General features: G+C 52.7%; 1 protein-coding gene across 1 annotated transcript; it reads right to left on the reverse strand.

Annotated features, from left to right (window-relative positions):
* Window positions 1-140: 140 nt before the first annotated feature.
* Window positions 141-14,953, reverse strand: LOC141738348 (sentrin-specific protease 2-like). Its single transcript, XM_074573545.1, has 9 exons — window positions 14,836-14,953; window positions 13,298-13,624; window positions 4,306-4,376; window positions 2,748-2,879; window positions 2,121-2,324; window positions 1,922-2,001; window positions 1,449-1,533; window positions 645-740; window positions 141-203 (listed from the first exon to the last, which is right to left on the reverse strand). The coding sequence occupies exons 1-9, from the start codon at window positions 14,951-14,953 to the stop codon at window positions 141-143; spliced, it is 1,176 nt and encodes a 391-aa protein (XP_074429646.1).
* Between the last annotated feature and the right edge of the window lie 8,495 nt (window positions 14,954-23,448).

A 23,448-nucleotide genomic window follows, 5' to 3' on the forward strand; every position in this document is an offset into this window, starting at 1 on the left:
CTGGGGGGGCAAATAATCTTAACCACTACTTCTTAACCTACAGAGAAAAACTCTTTCCTTAACCTACAGAGAAAAACGTCCAACAACAATAAGGTATGACAAAAATAACTAGAAGAAGGGTTACTCCTGTAGTGCGGGTCTCACAGCAGCTCTTGGTGGAGTATTTCCCACACCATCTTCTTACGGAAGTAAGGCACGTGGGTCTGAAAAGAAAAGAAAATCCATGAAATACACCTCATGGCAGAAAGAGACACAAAATACGCAGAAACACCCAGTTAATTCTTCACTATGAAGTTCCTTTTAAGAACTGTCAACACTTGCCCTTCGGGTACAGCCTGGCTTTCACCCACACAGCTCCTAAGAGGGTGACATGCCACCAAAACCAGATCTCCTTGACTACACAACAGCTTACAAGCACTTTCACAGAAGAGCACTGCCTTGGAAAAGAACCAGTGTCTTCATTGGTCAGAGGCTGAGACCCATTTCTCCCAAAGATCCAAAGGCCAGATCCCACAAACCCACTGCCTCCAGTATCTTCCCCCAAGCGGGATCTCACTGGGAGCAGACACCTCAGCCACTGCGTAACTTCCCTGGCTCTTGGCTCTGTGCGGAAGAGGCTGGAGCTCTTTAGAACCTTCACTCACCTGTGTAAAGGTCATCGGTCTGTCTCTCGAGATGTAGTCTGCGTATTTGCAGGTAAACACGCCGCAGTCGCTTCCGTTCAATTGCTGAGGGATTTCCTAATGAATGCAAAGAAGATGGAGAATTTGCCTCTATCTTCAAGGAAAAGCAACTTGGAAGTAGCACCCATTACCAAAAATACCCTAACCAGACACTCCTGAACTTGCACCATCCCCAATAACCGCTCCCCAACACAAGGAACACACCCCAGGAACTGCACATCATCCCTCCCCTCGGCTTCCTGCGCTCGGATGTTACAATCCAAATTCCTCGCAGGCTGATAAGGGACAGCAGGCTTCCTCCCTGCAAGGTGTCTTGAGGTGTGCACAGTGTCTTTCTGAAGTGACGTTCCTTAAATCGAGTCTTTAGGTGCTGCTTTTCATTATTAACTTGTTGAGAAACATCAGCTCAACCCCTTGCTTTGTCACGTGCCAGGATTTGGGCTGCAAACCAGAAGCCTATGTGCTCTGACAACTGCTAAAGAGACTTGAAATTTGACTTGTGAAATGGGGGTAAAGCCAAATTCACCTTCACGTGGCAGAGCAATTAAAAAAAAAAAAACCCAACAAAGTATTCAGCCACCAAGGAGAGGCACTGCTCAAAGATTTCATCCCAGCATGGTTTCCCGGTCCACTTGCAGCCCGATGTGGTACCAGAAGAAGATGCTTATGGCTGTTCTCTAAAGTCCTGGCCTTATGAGAAAGCGTTAAGAGCTCTGTGACAAGGAGTTCTAGTTCACATTTCAAGTGCAAGTAGTGTTTGCTTACGTGTGGCTCCATGCTGTGAACAGTCCACTCCAAAACACTCAGCTTCACCTTTCTTTTTTCACAGCTTTCTTCTTGCAGGTATTTGCTGTTTAAAACAAAAGCAAAATCACTCTTCATCGCTGTAATTCAGGCCGAGATAAAAAGAGCTGCTGAAAGATCACAGGAAGATGAGTGGCAGGAGGGTTTTATTGATCACTAAACAAAGTTGCTGCACGTGTGCCACGGGGCTACCATGTCTTTGTCTGTGCTATAGTGGGAAGGTGGCAGAAGCCAGGCATCCAAGACACTGGGTGGAGGGGACGACGTGAGACCAGATAAGGAGTCACTGTCAGACAACTCGCAGCAAGCGAATCCAACATTTCTGCTTTGTAATCTACAAGAAATGGGAAAACTTGCAGCCGTGTCACAGGGGCAAAATCCAAAACCCTTCTCCTAATTCACAACACAACAGCAGTGACTGAGCAGTTACTTACAGCACAGTCTCACAAATCTTGTCCCCTTCTTGTCCCAGGGAGTCGTAGTATTTGACCGTCTTCTTTCTGGTGTCGATGACCTGTTATTAAAAGGTGACTGTTAGACAAAGCGCAACCTTCTGCTGCACAAGCCTCAATGATTTTTCTTGCTGGCTTTTTCTCCCCACCCAACTCTAAATAACAAGCCCGTTTGACTCACCGCTAGTGTCCAGTGCAAGCGCAAGTTAATGGGCACTAAGATGATGTCCTTGTGGAAGAGATCCACATGCCTGGTCCATCTTCCTACGGCTTCGTAGCCCCCAGAAGTAAGTTTTTCATAAAAGAATGAACTAAAAGCGTGGACTGATGGATATCCTGCCTTCTTACTTCTTTCCATCACAAGGCCCATGTAGAAATTAATGACCTGTACCATAAAGAGGAAGCTTGAGATGTAAAATAAGACACTAGCTTACCAAATGAAAAGCACAGCAACGTCTCTTTTCTGGCCACCCTGAAGTACGCAGCTGAGAGAACTCCAGCCTCAGCTGTCAGCTTTTGTTGTGAGAATTTCGCACTTGGTTACAGTTGTTTGTCAAACTGCACTTTGGTAAAAACACCTGCCACCCACTCCAAGAACGTAGACTAACTCCTGGAAGCTGCACAATACAAGTAAAGGAACTGCCAGAAACACTGGACCCTTCAGTACCTAAAATAAGAACTGTGCAGAGATTTCTGGGCTCTGCAGTGCAGCTCATCAAATAACTTTGCAAAGACTTCTGTACACCCTGAAGGGGTATTTTGAAATAAACGCTCCATTAGAAGACCCCTGTGCTGCAGCTCCTTTTACCTCATCGTTTAGCCAGCAAAGGTTCCCTAGGGTGCGGATGTCCTGGCGCGTGACCCTTAGTTTGAAGGCACTGCTCATGACCTCATCCGGCTCACCTTTGCCTAATGCAGCAATGACCTCTCTCTCCATGGCCTGAAATGAACAATTAAATGGGGAAGGACTTGTGAAACAGAGCATCGAGCATGCCAACCTGTGGGCAGCTTTCAACTCAAACACGGCCTGGAAATGAAGCTCAGGTGACAGAGCAACTGCCTTTGCTGGCTTTCGGCTAGGTTAGCAATCGCCCCTTTTTGTTGCTTGGTTGGTTTCAGCATCCCAACTTGGAACTTTGGGGGCCAGGTTTGCCTCAATTTGTTTTCACCAAGGAAGCTGAGATAAAACGCGGGAGTGGCAAACACACAGCAAACGCCTTTCCCATGTGGTGCTGCAGCCTTCGCAACGCTGAGGTTTAAGCCAACCACAGCAGGCATTCTCCATGCCAAGGCAGCTGAGTCAGGAGCCTGAAAGAATGTGAGGGTGGGGGAACTTCAAGGGACCTGAAGCACCAGCAAAGGGGGAAACTGAGGCAGCTACACTGCAGTCAGGCAATCGGGAGTCCAGGCTGTGCATGCAACTGGTTGCAATTTGGACGTTTCCATCTAAGTCTGCCTAAGGAATGCAAATAAACCACTAGGTCTGCTAGTATAAAATACTCTGAACTGCAAGAGCATCTTCTTCTCGGTTGAACGTGGGCTAGCAGGATAAGAAAACCCCTGGTTTTCCTTGTACTGAGCATCACCCCGCAGACTTTGTAAACTCTGGACTTGCTAGCCCTTTCCAAGTCAATCCTCTGTAGGCAAAAAAGGGGGCGCTCAGTTAGACTGCAACTCCCAAGAACAAAAGCAGCCAAAATTCAGACAAGCAGGGGAACCTCAACTCCCCCTCCCTGTTGCATAGCGTAACTAAGTGAACTCCTGTGACCACTGCTACACGCAGCGCAACCATGCCCAGTGCGCATCCACGGCTCGGTGACATCCCGAGGACGTACACAAGATGCTCAGGTCCCCCACAAGCAAGGCAACGCCACGGAGCAGTAAAAGCTTCTATTACAAGTTCTATCTTCATGGTAGGACAGGTTGAGAGGCAGATCCCATATAACTGTAGGAATCAGGTTAGCACTGCTCTGGGAGACTGCTGCTAAACCTGGACTCATTTTTGCCCGAGTAACAGAAGCCCCACAAACCCTTAGGTTAGAGCACAACTGAAGGAGCGCGTGGAGCATAAGATGCTTAAATCCTGTAAATCCTTCACACCAGCTTTAGTGCTGACCTTTGCACCGGGAAGTCACAGCCGCAGACACTCCCTAACAGGTTAAACCCAAGTTCTTCAGATTTCAAAAAGCCTTAAGAACCACCTATAACAAATGGGGTTCCTTGCAGCTGTTTCACAGCCTTCAGTTTTGTCCAACAGCCTGTCAGCTACGGTACCTCTGTGAGCGGAGTAAAGCCGTCTGCTCTTTTTTGCAGCCTTGGCAGTTTCTTTTCTTCCACATCACAGGCAGGTGACTTTTTGGCCTCACCAGGTGACAGAGGTACCGCTTGTTTCGCTGGTCCATCCTGTTGCAGAGTATCTTCTGCTGGTGGGGAGCCCCTGCGAGGAGAGGGGGAGAGAAAGGGAGAGAGCAGTGAGCTGTGGACCTGTACTGTCCCACGGAATTCTCAAGAATTCACCTTCGGGATAAGAAATGCTTTTTCAAGGCTCCTGCTGACTGGAGCCCCGGTTGCACCCCTGTGACAACATCCTCTCAGCTTCCAGCACGATTCTTTTGGAGCAGCAAGACTGGGATAGAATGAAGCGCTGGAGGCTTTGTAAATTCCTTCCCACCTCCCTTTGCAAGACTCCTTTGGTTTCTCTTGATCAGTTTCATTCTTTGGAAAACAGGGAAGCAACCAGCACTTCCTCTGTCAAGTGCTCTGGGATCTACTGGGGATAAAGGCTGCGTGCTAGGTGTTATACTGCAAGGTATAACATGAACGTCTGCAACTCTACCTGCAGCCACATAGAGTTAGCTTACGGAAACTAAGACCAGCACAGGGAACTACAAATGGGACACCTACAGGATATTTACTTGCCTTCTGTAGGCTAGTCAAGAGAGTGACTGTCCCCATTTGGAGAGGATTATCAGTAAAACCAGGCAGACTCTGAAGAGCAAACAAATGCACAGACATTAAAGTTGTCCGTATACACGTGCCTTCTTCAAAACCAAGAAGTTGCCTTGTCACCAAAGACAAGGACAGGGAGACCTTTTCCAGGAGGGAGACCTACAACAGACTCTCACGGTATTCTCCCCTTTCAATCCAGCGTGGTAAGAGTAGGCATCACAAGCTTTGTCAAATGACTTCCCTTGGTAGTTAAAGGCACAAAAAAAGGCAAGAAAATGTTCCTTTTACTTGAACCCATCCTACTCTATCAGTTCCTTTCTTTCCTTCTCTCCCCTCGAGCTTAGGTGAACCACTGACAATTTAAGCACACAACAGTGCCGCACGGCTAAAGAGAGCGCCAGGCTTTAAAGCGGGGAGAAGAACAGGGACGGAAAGAGACGCGCACACAGAGCCAAAAGAAACAAGAACCACGATGAAAAGAGACTCTACCTGGTCATAAGATCACCCTGAGATGGCTCTGGGCAGCAAACATCTGCCCATTTGACACCTGCACAGAAAAGCAGCAGTATTAGAAAAATAAGTCAACTTGCAATTTTACTTTTCAAGTAAAAACAAGTACAGAAGCCAGAGTTTTCTAAGGTAGATGAAACCTCAGAAAAATCAGGCACATTAAAGACTTCTGTAACGTGCAATACCTGTCCTTCTCTTTTTTGCCTCAGTCTCGGCAGGATCGTCCGCAGGTGCACAAGTGCTGAGGAAAGAACACACAGAACCGCGGGTTGAAACTTCCTTCAGCTTCTACCAGGCTGACTCTCCTTCACAGGACCCAAACTTCCAAAGTTACTTTCCAGAGCCCAAAGGTTTCCCCCTCCGGCGAAAGGCCCTCGGGCGGCGCGGGGCGGCGGGCGGCGGCGAGGAGGGCGCCGAGGGCCCCCAGCAGCCATCGGGACACACGGCACGCGGCGGAAGGGCGCCCGGCCCGCGCGCCCGGCGCCGCCTCCCTATTGGCTGCCGGGGAGCGCCCCCGCCCCTGCGAAATGGAGGGGAGGGGAGGGGAGGGGAGGGGAGGGGAGGGGAGGGGAGGGGAGGGGAGGGGAGGGGAGGGGAGGGGAGGGGAGGTGGCGGGGCGCGCGCATGCGCGGCACTGCCTGAGGGAGGTGGGAACGGCCGCCCAGCCCTCCGCCGCCTCCTCCCGGCTTGGGCCGGGCCTGTGCCGGCCCGCCCCCGGCCAGGCGGGGAGCTTTCCCTCCCAGAAAGCCCCGAGCCGAGGCCTGGGGGGCCGTAGAGGGGGACGGGCTCGTTTCCCTTTAGGGAGAGGCCCCGTAGAGGCCGTGGGGAGGCCGGAGGGGCCCAACAAAGGCCGGAGGGACCTCGCGGGGGACCCACAGAGGCCCGGGGGGCCCGTCGGAGGCCGGAGGGGCCCCACGGAGGACCCAGAGGCTGGAGAAGCCGTTCCGCCTCCCGCAGGACGGAGGCGGGCATCACGGGTCCTTGCGCGCCCCCTGCTGCCTCCTGTGCTCCCCGGCGGTGAGGGAATGGCATTGCCGGGCTTACCCAGCGCTATCGAGGTAGCGCAGCCACCGCTTTTTGCCCATCCGCTGGGGAGCTGCGGTGCCTGCGCCCGGCTCCGCCATGGCAGCGGTGCAACTAGGGACGCGGACGCGGCGTTCGACCATGGTGACGAACCGTGATGTAGCGGCGGCCAAGGGCCCGCTGCAGGGAGCCCGGCTAAAGCGGCTGCTGTGGGGCTGGCAAGCAGGCTGGCGAGTGCTGGGCTGGCTCCTGGTGGCCTCGGCTGGCTCTCGGGGGCAATCCCTTGCCTTGCCCCGCTGTTAAGAGTTTTTTTTTTTAATACAGTGCTTCCTAATGCTTTATCAGCTGTTGCCTCTGGGGTGGAAATGTGCATGTGTTGCTGCAGCCACGTCCTGGAGAGACTTTTCTCTCCTGGAGAGGCACATGAGGTGTGAAAACGAATTTTGAAGTCTAAGAGGAGCAAAGGGGAAGTCTAAGAGGAGCAGCAGATGAAACTGCTCAGGGCAGGAATGGCCGTTTGGGGCAGCCCTTGTCACAGGAGGTCCCACTAGCTTTTTATGCCTGCAGGGAGTCTTAAGTGATGGTGGGGTCTGGTTTAATGAAAACGACCTTCCCCGTTCCTTTAGGAACTTAATTGCCGCTTCACTTCTGCTTCAGGGCTCTGACTAAGGCTTCTCCCTCCCTCTCCTCTCCCCATCCATTTGTTTGAGTTACTGAATAAGGAAAGATGCAAGGTCTTTCTCGGTTTAGCTCTGTGAAGCTAAAGCTCACCTGCAGCGCTCCTGTTTCTGTCCACAGCAGAGAGAAAGCCAGAGCGCTGAACCCACTGGACAATATTCTAGGAAAGGGGGAAGGGTGGTCTTTTGGGGAAGGGCTCTTCCCTGCCCCCAAGGCAGATGTGGCCCACGTGAGACTCGTACAGCTGCCCTGTGGCACAGGGTGATGCTGAGGCTTCTCTCCTGCCTTGGGACCCCCTACCCTGGGCACAGGTGTGGAGCCAGCCCTGGGGCTGCAGGATTCCTCTGCCAGGCATGTCCCCCCAGCCGCAGTTTCTCCCACCCTGCAGCAGAACCTGGGGCTTTCGCTGGCTAATCTTGGCAGTTCTTTGCCTTGGGTACCATCCCCCTGGATATGAGTCAGTTTGTCACCACAGCTGCCTTATGGCTCGTGTGTGTTTAGCCAGTTGGCACCTAAAGGCACCTCGCAGCTTGTCCCTGCTTCCCACCCCAAAACGGGCACTCCAGGAGGCAGACTCCGTCTCGTGGCCAAGCATGGGTCTGGGCGGTCTTACTTGGGGTGTAAAATCGCAGAACTTGAACTTGGCTCCTGCCTGAGCTGAGCAGGGCACATCTGAATTGCTGCCCGTCTTCTCCCCTGCCCACCAACCCCTCCCAGACGTTCCTCCTTCTCCACGGGCTGTCGTGGTGGTGTTTATCACTCAGCTCGGAAGGGACACCGCCATCACCACCACTTTGTGGACCGAGAAGGACTAGGAGTGCCGGGCAGGGGTCCCTCAGCTTCCCGCCACCATTGCCGTGGCAGGGGCTTGCATGGGGGTGGCACATCATCTCACCGAAGCCCGGCTGCAGTGTCTGGTCCACATCTGATCTGGGCTGGGAGGATGGGTTTGGGGGAGGCGTGCGGAGACCCTGTTCTGTCCTCCCGGTGTCACCAGAGAGGTGGTCAGCACTCCTGGAGATGGGCTCTGCTCCCTCCCCTGCTGCGTGGTGCATATATATGCATATATACACACACCGGCACAAGTGTCATTACATATGCAGGCTTCACACTTCCAAACAAATCATCATTTTCCACCGACCGAAAATGCAATTCTGTGTAACACACTCAGACACTGTTCTAAAATAACCCCTCTACTCTATTATTTACTTGCAATCATCTTTGGTAATGACAGAACCTAATTAGCATGGTAGACTTTTTTTTAATCGGTATAAAGCTTAACTTCAGTCCCGTTGCCTAAACGCTTGGTTTGACCACACTAGAAGGTTTTCTTTCTTTCAAGAGATTAAAGAACATTTCAAGTTCAGCAGCAGAATTCTATTTTTTCCTAAAACCAAACAGTTCTAAATTTTGTGTCAATTCTGATCAAGAATGCTCACTCATGACACCGCAGTACCGGATGTTTTTCAAAAATCACCTGGTTTATCTTTGTAGCATCTCTTAAACCTGAATATTCAGCCTAATGGGCATTCCAGATTAAGCATTCCGAAATTCATTTGCTAAACCAACATGGAATCGTGCTTAAACCACTGCCAAACAACTTCAAGTTGAACTATTTACAATTGCCTACCATCCAACACTGTGGGGACGGGGTGGGACACAACTCGCAGGATAAAGCAGATTTTCAGTGAATTGCAGGAGCAAGAGAATCAAGGCCATATTCTTCTCCGTCAAATTATTTGAGGAGGTGTCCTAAACTATGGCCACCTCACATATTAACCCTGCAAAGGGCAGTGCAAATCCTGAGAACTAATTTAGGTTACAAACAACAAATTTAACCTCAACGCGTTATTACCTTCAAAAGAAAACAATCCACAGACATGAGTTCTGAGTTCATGTATTAATAGAGCTGTAAGCAGCCTTCAACTCTTTGTAAAAGAGTTAGACAAAGCCAGATTAAAGAAGGGCCAAACCCCAAAACTAAGGCTGTTCTTCCTTTGGGGAAAAATCCTTCTGTTCATAAAACGTAACCCTCTTGGCGGGATCAGGCAAGACAGAAGGAACCTTGTTGAAATACGGGTGGTCTGATACCGAGAAGGACACCAGAAATGCACAACTGGAGGGAAGCAGCAGGGAGGATCTTGCCCACAAACATACCCCGTACCCCTTTTTGGTTTTTAGAAGTTAATAAGCTTGGAAGAAATCAGTAGAGAAATTACATGAGCACAAGCAAATGACTGAAGTCTTCATCTATTTGCTATATTTTTAGAACAATCTTTGCTCTATTACGTTAAGATGGATGTGGAAGCGGGACACCTGTGATCTGAGAAGAAATAGATGTGTATCTAAACCAGAAAATTAAACAGCTGGCTTAGATCCATTCCGCTCTTTTGGACTTTACAACGTTGTCCAGTTTTTAAACATCCACGTTTTTGTTTCCAGATCATCATTCGTTGAAACCTCCCTCTTCAGTCTACCACATTTTCCAGGATCATGCCACTTCTTCATTACTTGCAGCCTCAAAGGAACTCCTGGCACCTCACCTGCTCCAGATATTCCTGAGACTGGTAATAACCCCTAAAATGTCAAAGCTCTTACCCCCCACAATGTCCCAGGAAATCCTCCCTGGCTAAAATGTCAAACACCAGGAGCCTGCATCCCTCCAAAAGCAGTTTACCCCCCAGCATCCTGACACATATTGAGGGTTCGTACAAGCCACTCCCACAGCTCACCGAAATTCCACAGTCTCTACTAGCTCATTTTGTTGTTCTTCAGGCATTTTCTCTTCCTAATCTTTGCTCTCTTGCCAAACTAGGCTCCTGGAATGAATGCGGAAGAAAAAAGAAGAAAAGCCAAACTTCTTTATCCTCCCTCTATTCAAACTCTGCTGGTAAGCGGATCAAGACTGGTGTTAGTATTAAATAACCGTTTTGTTCTGACCTTGAATTTGTGACGTGTCCATTTTAAAAATCTCCAGATCCCTTGATGGTTACCAACGGTTCTTCCCCTTCATTGGGCATTGCTGGAATCGAGGTGGAAGCCCTGAAGTCCAGGCTTGTGTGTTTCCAATCATTCTCTCCATCCTTGAAGCATATTGAAAACAACGTGTAATGCTGTAGGGATGATATTTTTGAGCACGTTCATCAAGGTGCGTTACAGTCACCGACTCCGCAGGCAGGGAATGCCAGGGCCGCAGCATTATTTGGGGGGCAGCAGACAGAAAAGGGTTCCGTGGACAGAAGCAGCTGTAAGGTATGGAAGTGAGGACCGCGTGTTCTTTGCGCTTCCGAGATCCAGGTTTTCCTCACGGGGATCCAAGTTACAGGTTTCACTTCCTTAATGGAAGATACCGGCAAAGAAAGCGATTGAAGTATTTTTTAAATCCTAAATTCCTATAAAATTACGTAGTTCCACGTGTTTTCTTAAGGAAAGCTGCAGCCCCACATTACACGTCATCAAATCTACGATAACATTTACGCAAGGTGTAATTGCGCTCACTTCACACTCCTTCCAGCTCCCTGCTACTCAATTTAGCAATCGATCCAAGAAAGAAGGAACAGCTTTTGCCTCTCTCCCCCTGAAGCACACCATCACCAGACCAGATCACTGCTGGGGGGGCTGGGAATCCACTGGGAGGGAAAGCAGAGCAGCCCCTTCCCATGACAGTTCCCACACTCCACCAAAAAAAAAAAAAAAAAAGACAAGAAAAGACAAGAATGTGTTTTGAAAAATGAGACTATCAGACAAGAAGCACGGAAGCCCAGCTTCCTCCCACCACCTCTGCCGCTTGCACTGGCCCTGGGGCTCACTCCGTGCCACCAAGCCGGCAGGAGACTAGTCCAGCAGCAAAAAGCAAATGATTTTCTGACAGCTTCGGGCACTGAGCAGCCCAACAAAACGTCAGATCAAGGGCAGCTGATGAAGGAGGAACACAAAGAACGACCGATCCTTTTGGTGGCATCAAGCTGTCAGATTGTTTCCAGCCTTCTCAAACTGCTTCCTTAGTTCTTCCTCCACAACTTGGTAAGAAAAATCAGCATTTTAAAAAATAGATGTGTGGAGTATCTTGTAAGTAGATCTATAAATTGAGCATTTATACTATACAAGTTACTCTGATTAAAAAAAACAACCAACGAAACAAAAGACCTGACTACCACATTAAACAATTTCTGAGCAGACACGTACCAAGTAATCACCACCACCATTAACTAATTCACACAATGAGACTCACTATCTTTTCCTTTAACTAGTCTTCTTCCCGACCCTTCCATGCCTGAATCACGTGCACTCCAGTGAGCACAATTTCCATGAATGAAAACACAATAAAAGCGACTTGGAAAAACGTGGCAATTATTACAGCGTACCGATGGTATCTGAAGTGTACTCCAGTATTTGAAGTATCAGTAGCGTCTAATAACTTAGAGTCTCTTAGTTAAAAAGAGTTTCCAGAGTTTAATCCCACTATGGAGTATAAGCTGTGAAAGGGAATTTGAGTGGGGACTTTTTTCCCCCCTTTCCCCCCCTACCTTTGCTTTGCTGCTGAAATAGCAAGTCCCATTACTTGCGAAAGCCCCTGGTATTTCTTCTCCATCCCCAATGCTGACATTAGGGCTCGTGGCTACACAGTCAAGTCAAGCCTGCAAAGCAATGCAGCCGGAAACAGAATCAGAAAAAAAATAATCTTGCTCCTCTGTCTTTTTAATGTTTGATTCATTCTCCCTACTTGCCCACTCGATTGGCGTCTCCAAGGGGTATGCAAATCCCATTTTACCCCTAAAGCCCTTCCTAAAGTCCGAACCACTTCTGCCGCAAAATGTGGTCCCCTGTCTGATGACATTCCCGTCGGGATTCCAAACCTCAGAATAATTTCCCTCAGTAACACCTTCACTACCTCCCGTGCCTGGCTGGTACGGCAGGGAAAAGCTTCAGGCCATCCAGAAAAAGTACCCACTAGAACCAACAAACACCGGTACCCGACTTGCCCGGGAAGCTCAGAAAAATCAATTTGCCAGTAATCCCCTGGTGTGTTTCCTTTCTTTATTGCTCCTGGTGGGGGTCTCGGCTCACTGCGGGGATTATTCTTCTGACATATTTCACATCTGTTTACAACACTGTTTGCAATACTAGTCATTCCCACTCCCAAAGCTTACGTCTTAGTATTATCTACTAAAGCCTCCATTCCCCAATGGGTTTCTTTATGAGTTTTCTCTGAAATGTCTCTCACAAGATTCTCAGGTGATATCACACGCTGATCCTTGGCCATCCACCATCCGTTGTCATCCTCACCGGACATTAACAACTTAGCTAATTGCTCGTCCCTTCCTGTAGACTTGGGAGGCTGACTTAAATGTTGGGATCTTCCAGGCCACGTCCCGAGGATTTTCTTTTCTGCAGCTTGCCCAGCAGTCAGAGCCGCCTTTCGGTTTTCTGTAACGATGAAAGAGTTGCCAAATTGATGAGCCTTACAGTGCATCCCAGCAAGTTGTTTAGGCAATTGCACCACTTCTAACAACTTCTTTATTAAATTTCCTTATTTAGCTGGTGTTCCTTGAGCAGACAGGAGACCTCTTTCCTTCCACAATGCTCCGTGTGCATGTAACACCCTGAAAGCACATCTCGAGTCAGTCCCTATGTTCGCAAGTTTCCCAGCTGCTATTCCCAGAGCTCTGATTAATGCAATTAATTCTGCTTTTTGTGCTGAAGTTCCTGGAGGGAGTGCTTCTGCCGCTATAACTTCTTCTTCTAGGACTGCAGCATATCCTGCCTTTCTAGTTCTGTTAGCAACAAAACGACTCCCGTCCACAAATAGATTCATTTCTGCTGAGTCTATAGGTTCATCCTTTAAATCCGCTCGACTAGAATAAACCTGTTCGATTGTTACCAGACAGTCACGTTCTAATTCTGTCTCACTCGCTAAAGGTAACAAGGTTGCTGGGTTCAGCACTGAAGTCACTTTTAATTCTACACCATCCTGTTCTAATAAAATAGCCTGATATTTCCTCATTCGGCGAGGGGACAACCAATGCCCCCCCTTTTGCTCTAAAACAGTAGCCGCCGCATGTGGTACCTGAACGACCAGCTTCTGTCCCAGGGTTAACTTCCACGCCTCTTGGAGGAGCGTTACGGTCGCTGCCACCGCCCGCAAACAAGAAGCCAACCTTGACTTACTTGGTCCAGCTGCTTGGAAAGATATCCTACCGGTCTTTTCCAGGATCCGGTCTTCTGAATCAGTACTCCCAAAGCAATACTGTGTTTCTCGTAAACAAATAACTCCAAAGGTTTTTCCAGGTTTGGCAGTCCAAGGCGCTAACAAGCCAAAATCAATGATCCACAGGCAACACCATCCGGCCATTCCCAAAAACGCTCTCAGCTCCTGCTTAGAGTTTGGTTCAGGCGTTGGACAGATTGCTTCTTTCCGCCCCATTCCCAGGCTCCGTTCTCCCTGCGTAACCGTAAAACCCACACAAACAACGGTTTGTTGCACCACTTGAGCCGCCTTCTGAGATACTCCATATCCAGCTGCTCCTAGAAAATTCAAGGGATCAACCGTATGTTGCACACAGTCAGGTTCTGTCTGTGTCCCCAGGAGAATATTGTCCACGTACTGTAACAAGGTTACTGCCACATTTTAAACCATTGATCTCTTTCCTTTATAGTGGTCAGCAGAGTGTACGGATTAGCCACTACGGAGTAGTATTATATTCTGATTGTCGTTCCCGCAACAGTCTGTATTTAATAAACTTTTCTATCGATGGTTCAAGTCCTCTTTTTGCTTCTAATTTTACTGGATATTGTTTTCGTCTTACCGCTCGTGCATTCGGCTTTAAGTCAGTTTTTACCGGTTCTGCTGCTTTAGATCGTCCCGGCATTCCCGCTTCCCATACGAGAGGATTGACTGCATTCATCACTCCTCCGGGACTGTAGATGTCTGCACATCTTGGTTTTGCTGGAATAAGAAAACTTGTGCCTCCAACGCTTTTTCTTCTGGTATTTGCACATGGATATGATTATCTTCAAATGCAATCTGGGCATTAAGTTTACTTCATAAATCCCTTCCCAATAACAGCATGGGGCAGTCGGGTACATACAGGAACATATGCACACAGGCTCGAGATCCACATCCACATTTCATAGGCTGAAAGAAAAGCCTTATTTCTCTGTTCCCTCTGGCACCAATAATAGACATATTTTCACTGCTCAGTTTTCCTTTACAAGAGTTCAAAACGGAGCACGCTGCTCCTGTTTCCACTAAAAATTCTACCTTTTCATTCCCCAACTTCAGGGTAACCAGGGGTTCCGTTGAGGACACTTTCTGGTTTATTTTTCCTGGTCCCCGTCACTCGGAATCCTGGTCCAGAGTGAGCAACCCTGTTACCCTGGGATTGTTCCATGTTTGAGGGAAATCATTTCTGAAATCTGTTCTGGGGACATTCTCTCTTCCAATGTCCCTTTCGTTTACCAAGCGCACACTGATTCTTTTCCAGAGCGGGGCAAAAATTCCCATCTATTCCCCCTACGTTTTGGTTCCTTCTGTTCCCATCCCATCTCCTGCCTCCTTGATTTCCTTCTGCAATAGCTGCTGTTAACAACCGACCATTCCTCACTTGCTCTCTGCCCTGTCTCTTTTCTATTGTAGACCCTGAGCCGCCTTCTGCACATATTCTCCGTAAATTCCTGACATTTCCTTCCAAGCTTTTAAATCTGCCTTTTCCTGGAGCACCGCTCCCCCGCCTCGCCCAGTACCACCAGCCACAGCTCATCATCACGCTGCCCATCCTCTATCCCTTCTTCAGCTTCTCCTTTCCTCTCTCGGTGCTGCCACCAGCGACTGACTATCTTCCTCTTCCACTGCATCCTCCTCTTTACACTTATTACATCTTTTGTAATATGTCCCCCAACCGGGGACAGCAAATGTGGGACACCGCGAGCGCTGCGGCTTCGGGAGGAAGGGAAGGGCTCCATTGGAGCCAGACGGGGAGCACGTGTGCATCCGCACACACCGGTGGCACCCAGGAGTGCCGGAGGAGAAGAGCTCCGCCAGCAGCACCCGGCACAGGGGCAATGCCAAAAAGCCACGCTGGCCGTGCCCCACAGATAACCCCCAACCCGCCCTCCTCCAGGGACCGTGGCCGCGGGGTGGCACAGGCAGGGGGTCCTGGCCTGGGGCCGCACTCACCCACGGACTCGGTGCAACCCCTGCAGCTCCCCGCCATCCGCCTTCTCGTACGCGGCCACGGTTTCCCCCCGCTGGAGGACGCAGTCCCAGACGCCTCGGAAAATGCCGGCATTTTGGTAAAAGCGGGCGGTGCCCGATGCCAGCAGCCCGGCCAGGTGCCCTGCCAGCCACCGACGGGGTCGGCGTGAGCGCCCAGACCTCGGGGGACAGAATCATAGAATCATAGAATTGTTGAGGTTGGAAGGGACCTTTAAGATCATCGAGTCCAACCTTTAGCCTACCCTGACAAGAGCCACTTCTAAACCATGTCCCTCAGTGCCCCATCTACCCTTTTTTTAAACACCTCCAGAGATGGTGAATCCACCACCTCCAAGAGCCCACCTCCAAGAGCCCACCTCCCGCCCGGGCTCACCTGGGCACCCCGGGGCCACCACCGTGCCGGTGCCACCCGGGCACGGCGAGCTGCCCCTTCCACGCAGGACACGCACCAACCTCCCGCCGCCCCTCGCCCCTGCCCAGCCCCGCTGGCCTTTGCGGAGAGCCCGAAAGCGCCGCTCCGCCGGGGCAGGGAGCCCGTGCGAGGGCAGCCGGGGCACCCCGCAGCCAGCACCGGCACCCCCGGCCCGGGGCCCGGGGCAGGGACAGCCGGGGGGACGCGGCCAGCTCGGCACCGGCAGCCGGCACCCACCGGCCGCACACGCACGGCCCCGACCCAGCCACAGCGAGAGGGGGCCCGCATCGCCCCCCGCCTCCGCACCCCGGGGAGCGGCCCCTCCCCAGCCCGGCACCCCACAGCCCCCCCCGGGCAGCCCGCAGCCCGACCCCCGCCCGGGCAGCCTCCCCCAGGGCCAGCAGCAGCACGGCCCTGCCCCGCCGCCTCCCACCGGCACCGGGCTCCAGCCCCGCCGCTGCCGCTGCCCGCACCCCCGTGGCCGACAGCGCTCCCCGCCCGCCTCCGGCTGCCGCTAAGGAGCGGCTGTGGCCGCGGCTAATGAAGGAGCGGGCGGGGCCGCCGCTCCCGAGCGCCCGGGGGCAGCTCCCAAAACGTTCCAAACACGGGCTTGAATGCACAGGGATGATGAGGGACGGTAAGGGAGCTGTAGCTCACCCCTCGGCTCTATCCTGTCACTATAAACCTGGGACTGTCCACGGCGTGTGGTGTGCTGGCTGCTGTTAAACGCCCGGCACCCGATTCTGCAGAACTGAAATCAAGACAAATCTCCTGACTGAGTGGGTTGATTGGTTTTTGCGCAGCGGGTGAAGAACCCTGATTTAGGGACATCTCCTCCCGCCCTGGTTTTTCCCATTCCCGGCTTGCGGCTCCCTTTGGGTGAGCCCTGGCACCGGCTGCTCGACCCTGCTCACCTGCACCATTCTGGGCCTCCACAATAGAGCTGCCTCCCCGCTGTGGAGTGAGGAGACCCGAAGGACATGTGGCAGAGCGGTCCCCAGGGGGAGACGCCACCGTCTGTCCCCGGAGCGGCCAGAACAAGGGTTTCGTGCAGGGCTGCTTGGTCTGAGGAGAAAGAGCCCTGGAGACAAGATCTCAACACAAAGACCGCCAGAACCCAGGCTCAACAGGGCTGGACCAGCCCCTCCGATAGCCCGGCCGCAAAGCTTCCCAAACGAGACAAAAGGTGGGTCTTCGCCTGACCCAGGCTGTAGGAGGGAGGAAGAAGAGGGAAAGCGTTGCAGGGAAGATGCCCAGACAGACGCAGACGGGGGAGTAAACTGTTTATTGCAACACAAGCGGGTAAGGTCTGTCTCTGCTGCCCAGGGGCTCTACACCTCTCTTGCCACACACCTCCTCAGGACATCGTCCACAAGCCTTCCCACGAACGCCCTCCTTTCTGACGCGGGCGGCTGGGGCTCGCCTCCGACAGGCTTTACACGCAGTGATCTGTGCCGGGCTCCTGTCTGGGCAGGGGGCTTGGGACCCGCTGGAGGGACGGGCTGGCGGGACCACTGCGGGCCTGTGGAGGAGAGGGCGTCCTTAGCGGGACAGCACTGCTTCGGATCTCGTGGTGTGTCTGTTTTTGTGACACCCCTCCCGGAACTCGGTTCGGGGGACAGTGCAGGCCCACGTTGACAGATCCGCTGCAATACAGAGTCGACTATGCAACGTGACCTGGTCCTTACACTCAAAGGGCTGTCTAAGGACGTGTCAGAGTCAGCATCGCTACTGACCCTCCTGGGCAGCTTGGCACCTTCCTGTCCCCGCTCATGCTGGGGGAAGGTGTGGCCTTCCTCCAGATCTGATCCCGCTCTGCTGCATCGCCCTGATATCAGGGAGATCCTGGAGCTCTTGGGTGGAGGTGGGCAAGCTGGGCTTCGAGCCTGCAGCGGCGGCTGGGCCAGGTGAGAAGTGTTGATGGCCCCCGGCGGTTTGGGGGCATCCTTCAACTTGGTCAGGTGTTGCCGAAGCCTTTCCTGAGAAGGAGACACCAGGTTGTGGCTCGCTGTTGCCTGGACAAGCGCTCGCACCCCTGCGTGCCGAGGCTTCACGCGGGCGCAGGCCAGGGCTCTGCTTCAGCCGTGCCACGAGGGCAGAAGAGAAAGGCTTCCCTCGGGACTCTGCGTGGCTGCCCATGCCCACCCCAGCACCTCGCGCCGGCTCAGCTCCGAGCCCGGTAGTCCTTTCCCCGCCACACCGCCCGGCCTCCCCAGCACAGCCCTCGCCTCTGCTGCACCGACCGCCTCCCCAGCACGCAGCAAGTGAAGCCCCAGCCCTCGGCACCGTGCCGCTGACCGGTGCCCACCAACGCTCGGCTTTGCCTACCTCTTCTCGCCTGGACACTTGCTGGGCGCGCAGCTTGAGCGTGGTCAGGTACTGCCTGTACTCGTTGAACTCCTTCAGAGTGCAGACCACCTCTGGAGAGAGGAGGGGAGAAACCCCCAAGAACAGTCAAGCCAGCAGACTGCCTTCCCCGAAAGAGCCCCAGCCCAGCCGAGGGGAGCTGCTCCTCTGCAGGAGGGGGATCCCTGCTCCCAGGGAACCGCTTCTATCAGCCCGATGACGTCCAAACCTACTCTGCCCTCACTGGTGACCAGGCCCTTTCTCTGCAGCCTCTGCAAGTTGTCTTTGCGGTTGTGATACTCCTGCAGATACGGGTCGTGCAGGCTGTTGTACTCCGTGCGCAGCAGGCGACAGTAGGGATCTCCCAGGTCGTAAAAGCCTGAGGGCCGTTGAAGCTGTAAGAACAATGTTCCAGAGCGTGAAAGGGGCAGGAGAGAGCAGCAGGGACGAACGCCCTCCCGAGCTCCTCACGCACACAGGGTGGCATTGCCAAACCCGTGAGGTGTAGCCTAATTCCTGGCTTACTTCCCACCCCGAGAAAAGATCTCTCTACTTTGGAGACTCTCCAAGGGAGGAGAAACCCTGTGCCTACATCCTCCTGTCTGGTGGCTATCCCCTCTTGCTGTAGGAAGACGAGGGGCTGTTTACTACGGGGGGGAGAGAGTTGTACCCACTGCTGCACCTGTGAGGAGCTCAGCGGAAATGCTGCCTACAGCCATGTCTTCTCCTCTGGCAATTCACTCTGATTGCACCAATGGGCCTGTGCTCCCCAGAGGTGCCAGGCTGTCCTTGTGGAAAGGTAAAGGGAGTTTGAAGACCTGACAGCAACGCTCTTCTCCAGCCAGCTCTGGGCAATGTGCAGCTCTGCTATGGGCAAGTCCTCCTTTCTCTCGGCAGGAGCTTCCCTCGACTCCCCAGCCCCGTCCGACTGAAGGGCTGCAGCCCCTGCCATAGCGCAGGTGGCCACAAGGACTTGTCCGAATGATGGGGACCCCGTAGAAGGTGAGAACTTTTCTACCCTTTCCTGCTGCCTTTACCTTTTCCCCCAGCTTTGCTCGGCAGTAGACAGGCTTGGAGCCGCGCAGCACAGGGATCTTCACCCCGAGCGGGAGGTCCACCAGCAGCTCAGGGTCCCTCAGCACAGTAGAACCTTCTCCCAGGTGCTGTCTTATGTGCCCGAGCTAGGAAGACAGAGACACTCAGGTGCTAGCTCAGGAAGCCTCCTGCATGGCACTTGCAAAAAGGGCACGTCCCGAGGCCCCAGAGCAACACGCCATGTCCCGGGCTCCCAGGCTGAGCCCTCTCCATTGGCCCACTGCTCACCTCTCTCCTCTTTCCCAGTGCTCTCGGCAGCGCATCTGCCCTTCGGACGCCAGCAGTGAGACCATGTTCCATGGCTCCTTCCAAGACCTCTCCTCGAACTGTGACCTTGCGCTGGCACCTCTCGCTACAGAGGCACCCATCTGTGGCCACCCCCGCCGGTCCCCAGCCAGCTGCTATATAGAGCAGTCGCGCATTGTTGCATCGTCGCGTTGCCGCAGTGTGACATCACCGTGTTGCCGCGCCGTCATCCTGTTGTATCACCGTGCTGCCGTGCCACCGCCAGGCTGCTGTGCACCGGCCTGGGGGGGGCTGCCTGGAGGCCCGTTTGGGCAGGCCTGTGTCCACCTGCTCTTGCTGGCCCAGCTTGGAGAGGTCATCTCCACCAGCCCCTTCCCACCTCAGCTCCTCTGTGATTCTGGGAAGCAAAGCGGGCATCCTCACCAACCAGTAGGAACTGCAAGGAGCTGCCACACCACAGATGCTGGGTTTTGGCTCAGCTTTACCCCCTTTTCCGTTTCAGACCTCTTTGGCTGCTGGTGTTTCCTGGTGCTGACATGGCTGCGAGGAGGGTCCGAGGGGCTGGCTGCTCACAGCGGCAGCCAAGCTGCTCAGGAGCAGATCCAGCTGCTTGCAGCAAGCGTTTCCCTCTCTGCTTGCTGGCCGTCTTGCAGGGAACAAGAGGGAGCTCTGGTTTGGCCAGCCAGGAGAGAAGGACGCCTGGGAGAGAGGGGCTGGCTGCGGAGGGGTGGGGTGGGTGCTGGTGGTCCCGAAGGGCTGGAGCTGTCCTGGGAACCAGGCTGGGATGGAGAGAAACACAGAGGGAGTTGAGGCCTTAGCTTGAGCCACTGCCCACAGCCTGCAATACAGAGCAGTTCGTGTGGCAAGGCCTTCCAGAAGTTGGAGCTCAAGAATTTCTGCACAACGTAGCCCTTGTTCCCTGCGTCCCAGGGCTGTGACCACCCCTCGAGGTGCCTGCTGTAGGCTACCTGCAGCTGGGGTTCCTTTCTCTCTGCAGATGGGCAGTGTTAAACCAAAGACTTGAGAGGTTTTGTGGGGAGGCCGGGCTCTGTTTCCTGCTATTGGGGAATTTTTATGGTACCTCTGGAGGTGAATTAAACACCTTTGTGCCTGATTACAAAAAAACAAGAATTAAGGAACAATGCATTGGGCAGAGTCCTACCACGATAAGCAGTTCTACGTGGAGTCTGCAATCACAGAATCATAGAATGTGTTGGGTTGGAAAGGACCTTTAAAGGTCATCTAGTCCAACCCCCGCTGCAGTAAGCAGTAAGGAACATCTCCAACTAGATCAGGTTGCTCAGAGCCTCATCAAGCCTGGCCTCGAATGTCTCCAGGGACGGGGCCTCCACCACTTCTCTGGGCAACCTGGGCCAGGGTCTCACCACCCTCACAGCAAAGAATTTCTTCCTGATATCTAATCTCAATCTCCCTTCTTCCAGTTTAAAACCGTTCTCCCTCATCCTATGGTTCCCCTCCCTGATCAAGAGTCCCTCCCCATCTCTCCTAGAGCCCCTTTAGGGGGTGGAAGGGGCTCCAAGGTCTCCCCAGAGCATCTCTTCTCCAGGCTCAACACCCCCATCTCTCTAAGCTTGGGATGGGGGAGAGAACAGCAAGGGTCAAAGTGAGAAAACTTGTGGGCTGAGACAAGGACACTTTGATAGGTAAAGCAGAAGCAACACAAGGAATTCATCCACTGCTTCCCATGGGCAGGCGGGCCTTCGGCCGTCTCCAGGAAAGCAGGGCTCCATCACACATAACGTATACTTGGGAAGACAAAGGCCGTCACTCTGTGCGTCCCCCCCTTCCTTCTTCTTCCCCCAGCTTTATATTGGCTGGGAAATTAATGGGAGGAAGTTGAACCGCTTTTTTAAAGAATATAATTTCGTCACCCTCAGCGTTCAATCCGCCGTTTTGGGCCTAGTTGAGAAATCTCTGCAGTTCGTTTAGCAGTAAAAGGTGGTAAATAGGAAAAAAAAAACAAAAGCAAGATATCCAACTAATAACCAGAAAGCACTTAATCAACCCCAAAGTTTGGAGATATTTAGTCTCCAAACCGGCCACAGCACGTTGCTCGGTAAGACGAGCTTCCCTGAAACATAATTTTGGCAGTGACCCCCCCAGAGAACGATCTCTTAATGGCGCGAGGTTCGTTTAGGCGGACTCTTGATCTCCCTTTTCCCTCCCACAGGCGACGAGACACTAATTATTTTCCACTCACACCAATTATTTCCACTGGAGCAAGCGGTTCCCCTTCGGATTATCGCTGACCTGGGCACGAGCCCATCCCAGAAGCCAAGCCGAAGGCTCCGTCTCACGTTATTAAACATCCCAAGACTTGAGCTCCTGAAATGATTTCTCAGCCTTTGGCGCTGGATTAATTAGTTAATGGTTTTCAGAGCGCTCTGGACGCGAGCGCTTTTGAAGTGCTGTTAGTGGTGAATCTAGAGCTGTCGACGCTAACAAAAAGCACGCACTTAACTCCTCGCGTTACTCTACACTTCTCACTTTAGTATTAATAAAAATACCTCTTTTTAGAACGCTTCTCTTGGAGTGCTCCAGCTGTCAAACGACTAAATATCCACACAAAACTGAGCGCAAAACTCCTTGTCAGCTTTTCTGCACTGGCAGCAAATTTGCCTTTTGTGCGGCTTTGACGGGGAGCATCCGTAGCGTCCCTGAACTCGCAAACGTGTCTCGCCCCAGGTGTGCGACTACCTGAGCAGCAAGCGGAATCAGCTGTGCAGGATTTTCTTGCCGTGCCGCAGAAGGTGACCCTGGGAAAAGAAGAGCTGAGAAATGAGCCTGGTTGTCACACCCAGCCAAGGGGGACGAGCCGGGGGACCCCCACCCCACCTCTGCCCTCGGGAGCAGGGCCGGGACGGACCCTCCGTGCAGAGAGAAGGGGCCTGGCACAGATTTCATCTCGAGCCCTCTTCCCGAGCCCAAAGCCACACAACTCCCTCTCTTTCTCAGCCCCAAAACCAGCCACGCCAGCCCCTTTGCCAGCCCCGGGAGCAGGAGTCCCGCTCTCCGTGTCGGGCCCCAAACCGGCTCCCCCTCTCTGCTTCCTCCCCACCTCTGCAGCCCCCCTGGGCGACGCTGAGGCAGCGCAGCCACCCCACAGCCCGGCACTCCCAGGGCCCCACGGCCATGAAGATGCGCAGTGCCGCGTTACGGCAGGCGGATGTCCCACGCGCGCGGTACGGCCGTACAGCAGGCGACTGCCTTCCACTAGCTATCCGGCTAGACAGGGATTTTGATGCTTGAAGGTCTCTTTCTAAATACAGCTTTCGACAATCTCTTCGTAGTCTGAACTCCTTGACGTAATAAAAAATGATAGAATCCTTAGAGACAGAAACAGGCTTTCTTTGCCTTTTAGGACCCCTACGACACAGACATTGCCACTTCTGCATCTATTTACACTCCTCAGAGAACACAAATTGGCTATTTACACTTCTACAGAATAGCTGCTAAACAGGCAGATGTCTTTAGACTTAGATGTTGACACTTATGATACGGAACATCTAATTAGACTGGCTCTCTGTTTAGACATCGATGCTGACACTTGAATAGCTCTTCATAAATACAGCTTTTCCGAATCTTTTCCTAGTCTAAGCTCCTTGATAGCGTACAGAATCGGAGCATCCTTAGAGAGAGAGCTTTTTATTTTGATCTCCTTTGAGATACAGAAATGAATATTATTTTTCAATAGCTGTAAAAAGAAGAGCTTGTTCTCTATTCCAGTGCCTCGCACACAGAGTTCCAGGTTTGAATGTTTTTTAACAACCACACCCCCCGCCCCCCCTGCCCAACTTCCAGACATTTTGGGGCCTTGACCCGCCTCTCTTGGGGGGAACTCCGTGTAACCCCCACATCCCCCACTCACCTGCTCCTCCGCCGTGTGGGCCGGGGGATGGAGAGCCGGGGAGAGAGGAGGTGGGCGGAGGGGGAATGGCGGGGGTGGCTGAGCCGGCAGTACCTGGCCATCCCCGCCACCGCCGTCTCACCCGAGCAGGCCTTGGCCGCCGGCGA

The sequence above is a fragment of the Larus michahellis genome, chromosome 2 (assembly GCF_964199755.1).
Source record: "Larus michahellis chromosome 2, bLarMic1.1, whole genome shotgun sequence".
In the NCBI taxonomy this organism is placed as follows: Eukaryota; Metazoa; Chordata; class Aves; order Charadriiformes; family Laridae; genus Larus; species Larus michahellis.

Excerpts from the sequence above, each read along its gene's own strand:
- LOC141738348 (XM_074573545.1), bottom strand. The coding sequence starts at position 14,953 with ATGCAGTGGAAGAGGAAGATAGTCAGTCGCTGGTGGCAGCACCGAGAG. Across the intron at positions 2,880-4,305 it reads AGCGGTACCTCTGTCACCTG|GCCATGGAGAGAGAGGTCAT; the intron begins GTGAGGCCAAAA and ends TGTTCATTTCAG. Across the intron at positions 1,534-1,921 it reads AAGATTTGTGAGACTGTGCT|CAAATACCTGCAAGAAGAAA; the intron begins GTAAGTAACTGC and ends TGTTTTAAACAG.